The 17,316-nt window shown below is 35.7% G+C and overlaps 1 protein-coding gene and 2 pseudogenes across 4 annotated transcripts in view; 1 reads left to right on the forward strand and 2 right to left on the reverse strand.

The window, feature by feature from the left end:
• The window catches only part of DCAF1 (DDB1 and CUL4 associated factor 1), a 61,387-nt gene that overhangs the window by 40,178 nt on the left and 3,893 nt on the right, over nucleotides 1-17,316 (reverse strand). For all 4 annotated transcript variants that reach the window (XM_039837888.1, XM_039837887.1, XM_039837884.1 and 1 more), the window contains exons 2-5: nucleotides 13,800-13,917; nucleotides 10,559-10,635; nucleotides 8,429-8,502; nucleotides 6,118-6,231 (exon numbers count right to left, since the gene is read on the reverse strand). In XM_039837888.1, coding sequence (XP_039693822.1) covers nucleotides 6,118-6,231; nucleotides 8,429-8,502; nucleotides 10,559-10,635; nucleotides 13,800-13,909 — 375 coding nt within the window. In that variant the 5' untranslated portion in view covers nucleotides 13,910-13,917. The remainder of the gene's footprint in view (nucleotides 1-6,117; nucleotides 6,232-8,428; nucleotides 8,503-10,558; nucleotides 10,636-13,799; nucleotides 13,918-17,316) is intronic.
• LOC120582605 (uncharacterized) lies at nucleotides 4,756-4,874 on the reverse strand (annotated as a pseudogene).
• On the forward strand, nucleotides 7,021-7,139 carry LOC120582665 (uncharacterized; annotated as a pseudogene).

Consider the following 17,316-nt stretch of genomic DNA (forward strand, 5'->3'; position numbering starts at 1 on the left):
GCTATGAGGGTAATTTATAGCTGCAAACACATACAATTTTTAAAAAAAAGATCTCAAATATCAATGGGATTTTTCAGAGAACTTGAACAATTAATCCAAAAATTTATATGGAACCATAAAAGATCCTGAATTGCCATGGCAATCTTAAGAAAAATATTGGAGTTATCATACTACCTGATATCAAACTATACTACAAGGCTACAGTAATCAAACAGCATGGTACTGGCATACAAACAGATTTGATGAACAGAACAGAATGAGAGCCAGTGATATATGACAAAGGAGGCAAAAATATACAATGGTGTAAAGATTGTCTCTTCAATAAATGGTGTTGGGAAAACTGAAGACATATATGCAAAAAAAAAATGAAACTGGACAACCTTCTTATACCATATACAAGAACAGACTCAAAATGGATTAAAGACAAATTAAATGTAAGACTAGAAACCATAAAACTTCTAGAAGAAAACATAGGCAGTAAACTTTGATATTGCTACTAGTAATTTCTTTTTGGATATATCTCCTCAGGCAAGGAAAACACAAGAAAAAATAAACAAATGGAACTACATTAAACTAAGTTTTTGCACAGCAAAGGAAAACATCAACTGAACAAAAAGACAATCTACTGAATGGGAGAAGACAGATGTTTGCCTATGATACATCTGATAAGAGATTAATATCCAAAATATATAAAGAACTCATATAACTCAACAACAACAAAATTTCAATTTAAAAATGGGCAGAAGATCTAAATAGATGTTTCTCCAAAGAGGAAATACAAACGGCCAATAGACATGTGAAAAGATGCTCAAGATCACTAATCAGAGAAATGCAAATTAAAACCACAATGAGGTATCATCACCTGTCAGAATGGCTCTCATCAATAAGTCAAAAAATAAGTATTGGTGAGGATGTGGAGAAAAAGGAGACTTCTATACTGTTGGTGGAATTGCAAATAGGTGCAGCCACTATGGAAAACAGTCTGGAGGCTCCTCAAAAAATTAAAAATGGATCTACCTTTTGACCCAGCAATTGCACTACTGGGTATTTATCCAAAGAAAACCAAAACACTAATTCATAAAGATCTATGCACCCTTATGTTGATGGCGGTGCTGTCCACAATAGTCATGATATAGAAGCAATCTAAATGCCCACCAACAGACTGGATAAAGAGGCTATGGTTCATATATATAATGGAATATTACTCAGTCATAAAAATAAATAAATAAATCCTACCATTTGCAACAACATGGATGAACCTAGCCATTACTATGCCGATCGAAATAAGTCAGAAAGATAAATACCACGTGATTTTATTTATATGCAGAATCTAACGAACAAAAAGAATAAACTAATCAAAAACGGACTTGCAAATACACAGGACAATCTGGTGACTGCCAGAGGAAAGGGGTGTTGGGGGACTGGGAGAAAGGGGTGACGGGTTAAAGAAGTACAAATTAGTAGTTGAGAAATGGTCACAGGGATGCAGAGTAAAGCACCGGGAATGCACTCGCCAACAATGTAATAGCTAGGTGTAGAGCCAGATGGATAATAATCAGGGGGATCATTTCATAAATGATATAAATATCTAACCAACGTACTATATACTTGTAACTAATAATAAAATAAAATGCAAAAGAAAAAAGGACAAAAAGAAGACCTCAACTCAATAAGTCTATGGAACTAGAAGAGTAAACAAAACCCAAAACTAGCCCAAGTAAAGAAATAATAAAGATCAGAGTGAAGATAAATTAGTGAATATAAAAATAAAGAAAATTAATGAAACCAAAAATTGTTTCTTTGAAAAGACCCATAAAATTGACAACCTTTAGACTGACCAAGAGACTCAAAATTACTAGAATCAAAAATAAAAGATGAGACATTACTACCAATTTTACAGAAATAAAAATAAGAGACTATGAACAATTGTACACCAACAAATTGAATGACTTAAGTGAAACAAATTCCTAAAAACATAATCTACCAAAACTGATTCATAAACAGAAAAATTGAAAAAACCTGTAACTATACTAGTAAGAAGACTGAGTCAGTAATCAAAAACCTTTCAAAACAGAAAAGCCCAGGACCAGATGACTTCACTGGTGAATTCTACCAAACATTTAAAGAATTAACACCAATCCTCAAACTCTTCCAAAAAATTAATGAGAAGGGAATGCTTCCAAACTTATTCTATGACGCCAGCATTACCCTGATACCAAAGCCAGACAGAGACACAGTAAGAAAACTACAGATCAGTATTCTTTATGAATAGTGAGGCAAATATCCTCAATAAAATACTAACAAACTGAATTCTTACTGAATCACAGTAAGAATACATACCACAGCCAAGTAGATTTATCCAGGAATGCAAATATGATTCAACAAACAAAAATCAATCACTACATTACATACACTACGTTAACAGAATCAGTGTGAAATTATTGTGAATAGAAAACCACATGACTTCAATTGATGCAAAAAAAAAATTTTTTTAAGTCAACCCCCAGCAAAATAAAATAAAAGTAAACCCCCTTTTATTAAAAGACAAACTAGGAATAGAAGTTAACTTCCTCAATATAATAAAGACCAACTATGAAAAACCTACGGCTAATATACTAAATGGTAAAAGACTGACAAGTTTTCCCCTAATATCAAGAACAAAACAAGGATGTCTGCTTTCACCACTTCTATTCAACATAGTACTGGAAGTTCTAGTCAGAACGATTAGGCAAGAAAAAGAAATTACAGGCACCTAGGTTGAAAAGGAATAAAATTATCTATATTTGTAGCTGACATGACCTTATACATAGAAAACTCTATAAAGATTCTAAACAAACAAAACAGTTAGAGCTAATAAATGAATTCAGCAGAGTTGCAGGTTATAAAATCAATACACAAAAATGAGTTGCATCTCTATATACTTGTAATGAAAAATTCTAAGAGGAAACATCCAATCATTTAATAGGTACTTTCTAATGTCTTCCAGATAAGTGTTCTATTTAATTCTATTTATTGTAACTGCTGACTCATCAGGGAGGATTATTTCCTGGTGTATTTCATAACTTTTGTGAACTCACTTTTTGTGGAAATTGCTTTGTCTGTGAGAATGCCCTGTGGCCTGAATTATGAGAGCCCCACTTCCCCTATACTTCACCCCTCCCCCACACCTCCGGCTCAGAGTAGGTTTACATTTGCTTTTGCCAGATACTCAAGGGCTCAAGGTCCACAACAATTTTTGTTAATTTCTTGACCTTGGGGTTCCTAATCATACAGTAGAAATTTCAAACATATACTCAAATAGGGCCCATGCCCAGAGTCTCTCAGAGGAGACTTATCTACCCACCCCTTAGAGTCGAGTCAGAGACTGAGAAACCTGTCATCTCCCCGTAGCAGTAAGCAGATATTCTTCTTTTCCACTGTTTCGATGAAGATCCTTTAGGAGTCCCAGGTTGAAACAATGGTCAGAGTCTTAGTTCCACTCCTCACTCAATCTTTTGTCTCCTGTCCTCAATTACCACTTCAGTTTTACAGTTCTCTCCATTTCTGGCACACAGGGATTTCTCTAAGAGTTTATTATAGTTTACCCAGAATTTGTGTGTGTCTGCAACAGGAGAGTTTACAAGTTATCCTGATCAGTTATCTTGATAGATTTAGGTCTCCTTCTCTTTCTTGAAACCATTTTTCTCTCAGCTTCTCATGGTTTTCCTCCTATCTCATGGGATATTATAAGATTAAGTGACACGATGCAAATCAAATGCTTAGCACAGGAACGGCACTCAATAAACGGTAGTCATCAACCTAAATGACCCCATGGACACTTTGCCATAAAACATCTACTAACATTTTAGGGGAATCTTAATGTCCCAGAGTATGAAATCTGGGAAATGCTCACTCAAAGATTTCACTATCTGAGATTTTATTCTGATTTTATCCCTCCTACCTCCAATAACTTAAGACAGCCTCAAAGAGAAAAATATTAAAGCAATACTCTTAAAGAATAAGTCCCTAAAGGTCCTGATCTGACTGAATTAAGAACATATACTGACAAAGAGTATGAAAAACCTAATACATAAACAACATTTAAGTACTCAGTTCTATAACACACTTCATATAATGAAGAAACTAAGAGCCAAGGTAATTTCTAAATAAAAATATAATTTAAAGCGATTTCAGTACCTCTGAAGGTACAAATTAGCAATTTTTTAAACAGTCGCTAGAACAGAATCACAGCTTAGTGATTTGCAACCAGCTCTAGAAAATAAAGAAATGAAAATATCAGAATGTATTGCACAAAGGGTAAGCAATGTTCAAGAAACTTCTTTTTCATACATATTATGTATGGATTGGGTTGCAATGTAAAACACATTACTGTGGTTCAGTTTGAAAACCAATGCTCTAAAGCAATGAGTGTTAATCGTAGCTTTGTGAAAGACCAGCAACCAATCTGTCCAGAAATAATGGTTTCTAACATTAATTTACAAGCTTTAATATAATTGGTTTTTTTAAGTGAAAAATTGATTCACACCAAAAAAATTGCATAGGATACTTCTGACGAGTAAAGATCATCATGTAATCCAACAATAAGGTCTTACAATGTCAAAGAGGTTTATAATCTGTGCTCTAAGATGCTGGATTCAAAGCAATATATGTTATTTCCAATTTTTTTTTTAGGCGAGGCAACCCTTGGTTGACCTACAGATTGCAAGGACCTTGTCAGCTCTCATTAATCTTTTTTTTTTTTTTTTTTTTTTTTTTACTTTATAGCACCTGGTCTTCCTAGGTGGTCTCCCATCCAAGTACTAACCAGGCCCGACCCTGCTTTGTTTCCGAGATCAGATGTGATAGGGCTTGTTTAGGGTAGCACGGCCATAGACTGTTATTTCCAAATTTATACATGATTATCCTTGAACAATTCACTTCTCCCAACTTAGCAGAAATGAATGATTAAGAAACAACTTCTTGCAGAAAGCTTTATTATTCAAAATATCTCTTAGTGTTTCTCACATCCAAAGGGTGTTCACTAAATTCTAAATATATGACAAAATTATAAAGAACCAGAGATGATTTTCCTACAAGGACAACCAGGAAATTTTTAAAAAGCACAGTAAAAGAATCTGTGATCTTCTATAAATCTTGCATATACAAATACATTGCTATAAATTCTTCGTCTGCCATTCTGATTTTCGAAAGAATTTCGTATTAAAATATTTTTGACAAGGACATAGATTTTTTTTGGTCTCCCACATAAGTAGCTAATTGGAGATTTTAAAATCTAATCTGTATACGATACTGTAAATTATAGTATTACTTACAATGTTACTCTTTAAAATACTTTATGTGGCATAATTCTGTAATAAAATTTTCTTAAGGGTTAAATGAAAATCTATTTCCAGATCTTTCATTTGGTTTATACATTGAACTACACTGACTTGCAAGTTGTCCCAGAAGATTACATTTTTAATATCTTTAGAAACAAAGAAAGTTTGGTGGCATAGACAATTCATGCTGCAAATTCTTAATGCTAAGAGACAAAACATCTGTATTACTTTTAAGAATTAGCAACTAAGTTTTTGACAGTTGAAGAATACATACACAGTCGCTATCAAATTACCATTTTCTAGACTTCATAACACTTATCCTTATTTGAAATGATCAGTCTATATGTGTCTGCCTTCCCAACTCATGAATATAAGCTCCCATTCTGCTAAGAAAAATATTCCCAGTACCTAGCATAAAACACAGCACAAAAAGATCTTCAAATATTAATATTAAATGCCACCAAAAATAGGATGTGCTTCCTCAGAGAAGAAAGTCCTTCATCACTGGGGAAGACCACTCATCATCAAGAATAAGAGTTTGGATAAGGCCATAAACTCATTCTTAAAACATAGATCTTAAGATTTTTTAAAAATAGTATATGCCCAAAGCAGCAAGTACTCATTAAAATAGCTATTTTAAAATTTTTCTTACTATCTTGCTTTCTGATTTCTTTTATATATTAACATATAACATAACTATTGTAATCAGAAAAAACTATAACAATTATTTTAACAAAGACAAATCAAACAGATCACCATTCAATTAAAAAATAAAATGATGACTCTATTTAGTAAGTACCTTTTCTTGAAAAACAACAGCAGTTTCCAGCCCTGGCATGATGTCCAGAAGAAGTCTGCAAGCTGCAGTGTTTAAAGGGGGCTCTCGGCTTGTCATCACATATGCGTTCACCAGCTATAAAGAAAAGGAATACTTTTTGTCCGAAACCCAACCCAGTCAAATCAGTAAAGTATAACAAATCCTTAATATATTCTCGTCATTTTCCTGAGGTATATTAAAGAAGATTGTACCTAACAATTACTAATTAAACCTTTAATTATTATAGTCATGACCCTGCTGAGCCATGATGACATCAATATAATTTCTCCTACAGCTTTAAAGTCAAATCCTACCAAAACAACTCGGCAACTATTGAAATTAAAGCTCAAGGTCTATCGCAAAGAAATCACCCCCCATAATCACATACATTTTTTTTCAGAAAGATAAAGCAGAGAAAGATAAGCACCCCCCCATCCAGATTCTTGACAATGATAATGAAAAAGTTAAATTTTGTGTATTTATATATATGTGTATATATAATATATAAACATACTAATTAAACTTTCCTTTGGACACTCGAATATTTAATGATTCTCTACTACTAAGTGGCACTGCGTTCTGTGCTGGGTATACAACTGTGACTTAAGACAGTCCCACCATCAACGGGGTCATAATCCAACAGAGGTGACAGTTGGGAAAACAAATAAACATCATAAGTATAGAGTGCTACGGAAGCCTGCAGGAGGCTGTACGAGCCCTGTGGAGGAATCAGAAAAGGCTTTAGAGAGGAAAGGATTCCAAGTCAGAATGTAAAGGACAAGCAGGAATAGCTAAGAAGGAGTGAGGAGGAGAGGAGGGCCAAAGGGAAAGAACTGAAAATTGAGAGAACAAAGACCAGAGACCAAACTAAAAAATTTAACATTTGTCTATGGCCATGCCACCTTGAACATGCCCAATCCCATCTGATCTCAGAAGCTAAGCAGGGTCGGGCCTGGTTAGTACTTGGATGGGAGACCACCTAGGAAGACCGGGTGCTGTAGGCATAAAAAATTTTTTAAAATAAATAAATAATAAAAAATAATTTAAAAAATAAAAAATTTAAGATTTATCTTGAGGGAAATAGGAAACCACTAGATTTTAAACGAGAGAGTGCCGTGATAACTTTCTGCATTTGAGAGAGAATTCTAGGATATAAAGTGAAGAATGGGTCAGAGGAGGACAAGAAGAGAAACCAGTTAAAAGGCTACTGTAGGGGCTAAACTAAGGTCTGCCAACAAGGGCAGAAAGAAGTGGAGAGATTTGTGAAGATTAAGGGGGAGGGAACACTAAGACCTATTAAGTTCATTAGAGAATTTGCAGGAATAAAGGACAATGTCTAGCTAGCTAGGCAAGGACACCATTACTGAACTAGAGAACAAGAAAAACAGATTATGGAGCAAACAACTAGACACATGGAAATCAAGGTGCCCATGGGGAATATCTAGGTGGGAATATCTAGAAAGCAGGTGGAAATGACCTAAAGCTGAAAAGATACACTGGTGATAGAGAAATAAATTGGAGAGTTAGAATAAAACATAGTAATAGCTAATACTTACTGAGCCATCATGTACTAGGTACTGTGCTAACCACCTTTCATGCTTAATTTCATTCAAGGATCATAAAAACATTTTAAGGTAAGAATGATCAACCCTACTCTACAGATGAGAAAAATAACACTTGGTCTAAAGGTCAACCTGTCAGTAAGTAATGGAGCTGCATCTAAAACTCCAAACATGGACCTCCTCTTCAAAGCCCATGCTCTCAAGCATGTCATTCCGCCTCCAAAACCAAGTCTCCAAAAACGGCCACAATTTACTGGACAATTACTGTGTCTCGGAGCTGTGAACAAGGGTGTGTATATGTAGATTCCCCCCCCCCTCATTTACTCAACAGCCCTCAGAGAAGGCACCTTTCTCGCCTCTCACATGCCCCATGCACACACCAGCATCAGTGCAGAATCATGTCGCATATATCACACTTATTTTTCTACCAAGGAACCCAAAAAGATTCCTAGATTCCTAAACTCAAAATCACCTTGCCCAAGGATGAGCAGATGCCTTGGAGCCCTCACCAATATTCAACTGAACAAAGTACACATCCTGAGACAACACCTTAGACTTTAGTAAGAAAGGTCCATGATCACTCTTATTTCATTGAACCAACATCGAAAATAGTTTATCCACTCTGTTCACAAATTTGTCAAGGCCTCAGAAGAAAGCAAACTATTTATAAAATACAGTAAAGTACTACTTCTGCTGATGAAAATCTGGATAAAAGAAAGAAGCAAACCTACTGCATTCATGAAATCATCATTCTTGAAGAGTATTCTCAGCAAGTGGCCCAGCATACACTCTGGATCAGCTCGACCTACCAAAAGAAGAGGAACAAACAAAGGAATGAGTAAGTCATCCCAGTCAAGCAACTTAGACCTTTGCAAAGGCATCCAGGTTGTTATGAGTACTATTAAAATGCCTGCAAAACTGAGCAGAAACAAAGAAAAGAGCCTTTTGATGAATTAATGTCTTAACATTCTTTAAATTTGTGACAATATAAAAACGTGATACTGCTCTGTAATCTTTCCATCTTCCAGCATATTGCCTACACAGCAATGCTGAATTAAATAAATGAGCACTAGGCCTAGGCCAGCATCATTAAATATATACAAAGTCTACAAAAAAAATGAGCCTAAGAGAAAGAAGACCCCTGACTTCCCAGCCACAGAAAGGTACAAAGCACAACTTCCTTTGATGAGTAGCCTGGAAAAGACAGACTCCAAATCCAATCTCCCTTTCCACCACAATGCCAACAGCAGCAGACATGTGTGCTCAAACCTGTAATGACACCCTGGGCTGGGGTGGGGGAATCTCACTAAGCAATCAACTCTAAAGATACAGTAACCTTGGCCATCTTAATTTCCAGAGCTACTAGGGAAAGAAAGGAGACCAGGGACCTAGGATCTACTCAACACACAGCCTAAAGGTAAAAGAGTTGGTTAAAGGTTGGGAGAATTATTGGTTTGTTTTTAAAACATATCATCTATTTTAATTTTCCTTTCAAAACAGAGTGGCAAATTTAGTCAAAGGATACCATTTAGGATGAAGATGTAAGCTGCTGATATGAAGTTTTTATCAAGCTGTAGCTTCCCAAAGTAATTCACAAATAAAAAGAGAATGGTATCATAAAAACAAGACCTCAAATTACCAGCTTTCTATATTTATAAATGATGAAAATGAGACCCTTATTTTTATTACTAGAAATTATACCTAATGACAAATATTGTTTAACATAAGAGGTAAGGAGGAAAAAACTGTCTTTAAATTTCTACCGAAAAAAAGCATATCTGTCCCTCTCTCTCCCCCTTCTACCTCATTATTATTTCATCATTTCTAAGACGATATCACTAAGCATGATCATCTCTCTTTTCATAATGCTACTAAAAGTCTTATTTCACATTCACTTTCATACTGCATATTCTGATTGCCTTACTGAAGATGTGGGTTAAACAGAAAAGTCCACGGAAGTCATAAGTGGGGATGTCCAGGACAAGAGCAGCAGGTAACATCACATAAACAATTGGACACTCAATCTGAAATGCCTAACTTACATTTGAGAACAAATGTCTACGAAATAAACCCTAGAACGTTCCAGTAGATATGCAATGTCCTTATTTTTGTAACTCCCACTCATTCTTTCTCTCTCTCTCTACATACAAAATCTCAACTCTTTTCTCCACAAAGGACTGCTTTTGGCTTTAGAGAAAGTTTATGTGCAATATGGGCCCATACATGACTTAAGCCTTGCCCACTGGTAATCTACCTTAGAACATAAAATGGCAAAGTCTCAAGTCCCATGTAGTTCTACATTACAGCAAATTCCATGCCAAAGAAGGCTGGGTTGTCATGGTTCTAATTAAATTAGCCCAAAATAAAACCAAATTAACACGAGATGGCATACTTTAGTTATTGATATGCTAAAGCAGACATCAGGAAGTCTAGTATTCAAGGTTCCAAGTATCAACTTCCTAATTAAGAGCAAGGCACTGAATGCAGTCTCAACTACATTTCCCCATCAGTAAAAGAATGATTATCACTGTGAGAAAGATGAAGGCACAGAGGATAATGCTTATGGTTTAAAAGACAGAAAAAAATTACATTTTTCTTTTTAAGTCTTTGTAAACATACCAAATAAATCAATAAGTTATACCTATATAATTTAGTTCCTTTAAGTTAGTTATGTTCTATTTATCTGTAAATATTACAAGTATATTTCAATTTTCCTCACTGCCCCCACCTTGAGCAATATTTTAACAAATACTGTCTTAAAACTTAACATGAAAGATGCTATTTCAATGGAAAAATTTTCTATTAAGCAAGTTTCTGCTGTAAGAAAAGCAGAGCCAGGCTAAAGAAAATATAGGTCTCACCAGGATGTCGATCATCAAATGGGTCTGGATCCCCCTTACGATATTCTTCAGTTTCTTTTTCAATCAATTCAGACATCCTAGCACAAGGAAAGACAGGGTCAACTCTAGACAAGCATATAAAAACCACCACCTACAACAGTCAATTCAGCAGTCAAGGTGTATAATAAAAGCAAACAGTTAGAAAAAGGATATTTTCCTGATGAACATAGAGGTGTAAACAACTATCTCATAAATCGATTTCCACTCCCAAACTTAATCTTCTCTCCCCTTTTCTGTCTCAAAAACTAGCATTATCATCAAAAGCCAAAACCTAGGAGTCATCATTAAAACCTTTTCTCATCTCCCACAATTCCCATTAGCTCTAACTACAAAATATCTCCTGACTTTAATTATTTCTCTAAATCTTGACTATTCCTATCCTTATCCAGACCATCATCATGAACTGGCTGGACTACTAGCAATAGCTTTTCATTGGTCTCCTTACTTCTTGCTTCTGTGCTTGACCTGACAATTCATTCTCCAACTTCCAATGACTTACCACATAATTAAACCCAAGTACTACCATGTCTTACAACAATCTGGATTCTGTCTGCATTTCTAACCACTTCTACTCCTCCAACCCTCTTTCATTAAGTTTCAGTCACATAGCCTTCTCTGCTCTTCAGAGTCCAAGTTCACACCTGCTTCAAGGCCTTACTGTGTGCTGTTGCCTTTGCCTGTACCATTCTCTCCCCACCGGAACCCCTCCACTGTCCCCAGACAGCCATTCTTTTTCTCACTACAACTTTATTTTCCATTCCTACCTGACATTCACCCTCCATTCAGGGGCGGAGGGTGGAGGGCATTTCCTCGCTGCTACAAAAACATGCCCCAATTCCTTCTCTCCTCAATGTCTTTTTCTGTCATAGTTTTCACTTTCGTAGAAAACCTTATTTCCCTGCTTTTCACTATAAGCTCTATTCTACCATCATTCAAGTCTTTGTTTCAAGGAAACTTTACCTCTTGTACTGGAAAGCCCACTGGAATTGGGAGTTAAAACCCAGGATTCTAACTCAGCTTTCCACTGCCTGGCTGTGCAGTCTTTTCCAGGTAGCTCTGAGGATGGCTTTCTTAACACTGTAATTCTCAGTGATACTTTTATTGACAAATGAAGTTGAGGTTCAGAGATGTGTCTCAAGTTATGACACACAAACGGTCTTCAAATATTGGTTGAATTAAAAAAAACTGACTCATTCAAGTTTTTTCTATTCTCATAACCTCTACAATATTTGAGACATACTGCTAGATTTAACACTTCATTATATATTATTTTGTGCTATTCTGCACTGTTTCTTATTCATCAGTTGCCTCCCACAAGGTTAGCTCCTTGAACACAGGGCCCTCTATTTTAGGCTTTGCATTGATGAATGTCTTAGCAGTGACAAAGATGACAGTCAAATATAATAAACGTGAAATCGCCTTAAAAATAAAACATGAGTATTTTTACTATACGTGCTCAATAAATATTTTTAAGCAATTAAGTAAATCCACCGCTAACATTATGATCCCCATTTAAGACTCTCTTTTCAGTCAATAATCCACATGTTAACTGCACAATACTTAGATTCTTTAATTCACTGTGGCTGTATTTCAAGTATCTAATGACTAGTCCTTAATCTCCAATGCCTCTACAAATGAAAACTCTCTTTGCACCAGTTAGCAATAATTCTGTCCCAAAAAAACAAAACAAAACTGTTCCCCATGTTTTCAAGAGCAGTTATGAAAAAAAGCATTTATCCCTGTTTAAATGCTCCTAAGATCAGTTCTTTATCCCTAAAGAAAAGATCATTGCATAAACAAAAAGCTTTTTTCACTATGAAATTAAAATTCGATGTTAAAGATTCCCATGTTCCAGTGACCATCTGCCTAGAAGAAACATAAGCATCCCTCCTCCCTGGTCTTTTCTTACTTTCTCTCTTCCTTAATACATTCACTCAATAAAATTACGTCCCACACAATTACTATGTACTAGACAGTGTACAAGTCATTGTATTTAAAGATACCAATGAAAAGGTACAACACTTACTTGCCTTTAAAAAGTTTACAATTTAGTGAGGAGACATGTAAAAACATAACTACAGCACAATGTAGTAAAAGTTAAAATGGGCGTATCATACATGTATGAATGATAGGAGTAGTAAAACCTTTTTCTTTTAAAGGAGTGTCTAAACCTACTCGGGGACATCAAAGTCAGAAAAGGTTTTAAAGACTAGATTCTTGGACCGCTTCTTGAAAAGACTAGAGCTTGCCAGGCAGACAAAGAAAAGGCATTTCAGGCCAAAGAAACAGCAAGCATAAAGGCACACAGACATTAGAAAATCTGGTACTATTCCTTACTGAAGGAGAGCAACACTATGAGGCAGAAAAAGAGTGTAGGGGCCAAATCATAACCAGCCTCACAGACCAGTCCAAAAATTTTACATTTTATTCCATAGGAAAAAGGGAACCAGAGAAGAATCATGAGCAGAGGTATGACAATCACATTTGTGTATGAGAAAGATGAATCTTTCAGAGAGTAAGCTGGAGACAGAGGGATAATGCACACTGCCTAATGGGCCAGTCAAGAAAAGATCGATACCTTATGAGATAGTAGTGGAGATGGGGAAGAGGAAGAAGCAGAGCCTCAGGGCTCAAGGACTAAATACACTGAGGAAGATGGTTTTCAAGTTTTTAATTTAAAACCATTTACACCAAGGCAAGGGGTACAGAAGCACAGCTGTGAATGAGGAAGAAAGTAGGATGAAGGCAGTAAGCTCTATTTTGGACATGGTACATTTAAGGTGTCTGTGGAATATCCGGATAAAGATGTGTAAAACAAACAGCTGAGAAACAGATTTGAAATTTTAAAGAGGGGTCTGAAGTAGAAGTAGAGATTTGAAAGTTAACAGAGTAATGTTTTAAACCGTGGGCAGGGATAAAGCTATCTAGGTAGAATATTTAGAGTGAAGAGAGAAGAGAGCCACAAACAAAGCCCTGGGGTCGAAACGCAGGCAGGAGAAAAATCTACGGAGAATGAGGACAAAGGGTCTGAGAGGAAAGGCAAGAAATTTAAAAAGCTTCAAGTAGTAGGGAAATAAAGACTAGTTCTAAAAGGGAAAAATATGGATTTCAAATTCACAGTGAAGGCCAAATGTTCCTACATTGTTCTCCAACTTTTCCTTCTGTTAAAACTAATTTTTACAAAAAACTTAATTGTTCGTACCTGGTAAGGATAGGTACCATGTCCTGCCCACTGCCATGTTCCTTTTCCCACTGCTCCAACAGGGTAGTGAGCTCAGCTTTGGAGTCCACATGTACCGCTACTGCAGTCATGGCTTGGCCTAAGGAAGCAAAAACAAACAAACGAAAAAACCCAATAAGTGAAAACAGACAAGTAAACCTGACATACTTCCTACAAAAAGAAAAGTGAGGATGGGAAAGATGAGGGGTGAACAACACAGGAAATAATTAAAAGCAAGGAAAACTTAACCCTTGGACTCTAATTTGTGGTATAGTGAGAAACCTGGGTTTAGGAGCCTGAATACTCATCAGGTCATGATGATCAAGTGCTGTCACCTCTCTCAACCTATTTACTGAATGTCAAATGAGACAGGAAACCGGACTGAAATTGTGATTCTTAAACTTTCTACGATCAGGAACCTCTACGAGAATCAGACAGAAGGTATGCTCCCTCTCGCCCCCTCAAAAATGCACACACCTATATGCCATACATAGAATAATCCTAGGTCTAGATCTCTGAGGTCCAAAACTTTGAGGCTACATTTTTTAAAATACAAAATGTAGCAAAAACAACTCCGACAAATATTTTTGCTCTTCCAAGTCTTTGGGGAAAAGATCTACAGAAAGATAAACAACACGTTCCTGTTAAGTCTTAACATAGTATCATTACCAACACTAAAGTTGGGAAAGAGTGTTATAAACCCTGATCTCTCACAGCCAATTTCCTGGAAGGAGGAGGAGTTGCTGGGTTGGGTGGTCAGCCCAGGGGTGTAAAAGGACAAGGAGGTGAGGCAGGCTTTGGAGAAGCCACATGAGAAATACACGTAAAGAGGCTCCAAAAGGGATATATGAGACCCAAATGTTTTGGAGGTTTATAGATCAACTTTTTTGCCAAAGTAGCTTTATGATCAAAATGTCAGACCCTGCCCTGTAAAATATGTATTTTCACTGAAATAGCAACTGTTCTACAAAAAGTTTCACACCAGAAAAGGATTACTAGCTCATCTAGGATTAATGTTCACTCTTCAAAAGATACCTACTATAAGACCCAAAGACACATGTAAAAGATGACACCAATGACTCTAAAATGTAAATGTTTGTGTTTTAATAGAGAAAATTCTAATAGCAGTGATTCATGTCACTAGGCTATCCATAACTCCAAAGGAGAACAAGTATTTCCAAAAACAAATTTAAATTAAAAGGCTTCTTTTCTGCAGAGAGAAATCCACATTTTCAGACTTTGTAACCAAAGTTACAAAAAGGAAAAGCTGCAGGTCTGACTAATATGGACTGCTGACCTTAGGAAAATCCAGGCTGTATTTCTGACTATGACTACTAATTATACATCCACTTTTAAAAATAAATTTCTTACTTCGACTAATTTTAGATTTACAAAAGTTTACAAAGGTAGAATTCCCATATACCCCTCACCCAGTTCCGTTTCCCCTAATGTTACCATCCTATTTTATAGTGGTACAGTGTCAAAAGTAAGAAACTCAACATTGGTATATGACTATTAACTAAACTCCAGACTCGATTCAGATTTCACTAGTTCTTCCATTCATGTCCTTCTGTTCCAAGGTCTCATCCAGAATAATACATTGCACTTAGCTGTCATGTTTCTCTACTGTCCTGTTCTATCAGTTTTTGAGTCTCTCCTTGTTTTTCATACCTTGACAATCTTGAGAAGTACTAGCCAGGGTAGATAGAGTGTAGCAATAATAACCAAACATTTACAAAAGAATTAACATCAATCCTCAAATTCTTCCAAAAAATAGAACAGGAGGGACACTTCCTAAATTATTCCACAAAGCCAGCATTACCCCTATATCAAAGCCAGATAAAACATCACACACACACAAAAAAACTGAAAACCAATATACTTCATGAGCATAGATGCAAATTTCCTCAACAAAATACTGGCAAGCTGAATACAGCAGCATATAAAAATTGTACATCGTGACCAAGTGGGATTTATGCCAGAACTGCAAAGGTGGTTCGACGCACAAAAATCAATTAGTATAATATACCCAACATTAACAGGATGAAGGAGGAAAAAAATGATCATCTGATTGATACAGAGAAAGCATCTGACAAAATCTAACACCCGTTTGTGATGAAAACACTCAAACTGGCAACAGAAGAGAACTTCCTCAACATGGTAAAGGGCATTAAAAAAAAAACCACAGCAAACATTATACCCAATGGCGAACGACTGAAAGCTTTCCCCCTAAAATCATAAACAAGGATTCCCACTTTCGCCATTTATATTAAACATTGTACTGGAGTTCTAGCCAGAGCAATTAGTCAGGAAAAAGAAAAAAAGGCGTCCATGTTGAAAAGGAAAACATAAAATTATCATTTATTCACAGATGGCATGATCTTCTATAAAGAAAATCCTAAAGAATCCACTTTAAAAAAAAAAGTATTAGTTAATAAACAAATTAGCAAAGCTACAGGGTACAGCATCAACACAAAACTTAGTTGTATGGCTAAATACTAGCAATAAAAAATCCAAATATGAAATAAAAAAAAATTTAATTTATAACAATACCAAAAATAAAATATTAAGGGAAAATTTAACCCAAAAAGGCACAAGACTTACACATTGAAAACTATAAAACACTGCTGGAATAAATTAGAGACGGCCTAAAGAAATGGAAAAACATCTTATGTTCATGGATTAGAAGACTTAATAATGTTAACATGGCAATACTCTCCAAAGTGGCCAAGAGTCAGTGCAATCCTTATCAAAATCCTACTGACTGTTTGCAAAAATAGAAATGTTGATCCTGAAATTCACGTGCAATTGCAAGGGACCCTAAATAACCAAAATAATCTTGAAAAAGTTGGGAGAATTCATATTTCTGATTTCAAAACTTGCTACAAAGCTACAGTAATCAAAACAGTGTGGAAAGACCTGTATACCAATGCAACAGAACTGAGAGTCCAAAAATAAAATCTCACATTTATGGTCAATTAATTTTCGAAAACTGTGCCAAGACCATCAACAGGGAAAGAATTTGTTGAAAGACTATTAGAAGACTAATAATCCCTCAACAAATTGTGCAAAGACAACTGGATAGCCACATGAAAAAGAATGATGCTAAATTCTTGCCTCAAATTAACTCAAAATGGATCCAAGATCTAAACATAAGAGCTTAAACTATAAAACTCTTAAGAAGTAAACACAGGAAAATCTTCATGATCTTGAAATTAGTAAGAGGTTTTTATTTATGACACCAAAAGCTTAAGCAACAAAAGAATAAACAACTTCGAAATTTAAAAAATTTGTGCAAAGGACAGTATTAAGTGAACAATCCACAGAAAGAGACAATATTTGCAAATCATATCTAATAAAGATCTAGTATCCAGAATATATAAAGAATTCTACAACTCAACCAAAAAAAGCCTGATTCAAAAATTGGCAAAGGGTCTACAGCCAAGCTACTCTGAACAAGCCCCATCCCGTCTGATCTCGGAAGCTAAGCAGAGTCAGG

This window comes from Pteropus medius, unplaced genomic scaffold (assembly GCF_902729225.1).
Source record: "Pteropus medius unplaced genomic scaffold, Ma_sr-lr_union100, whole genome shotgun sequence".
Taxonomy (NCBI): Eukaryota; Metazoa; Chordata; class Mammalia; order Chiroptera; family Pteropodidae; genus Pteropus; species Pteropus medius.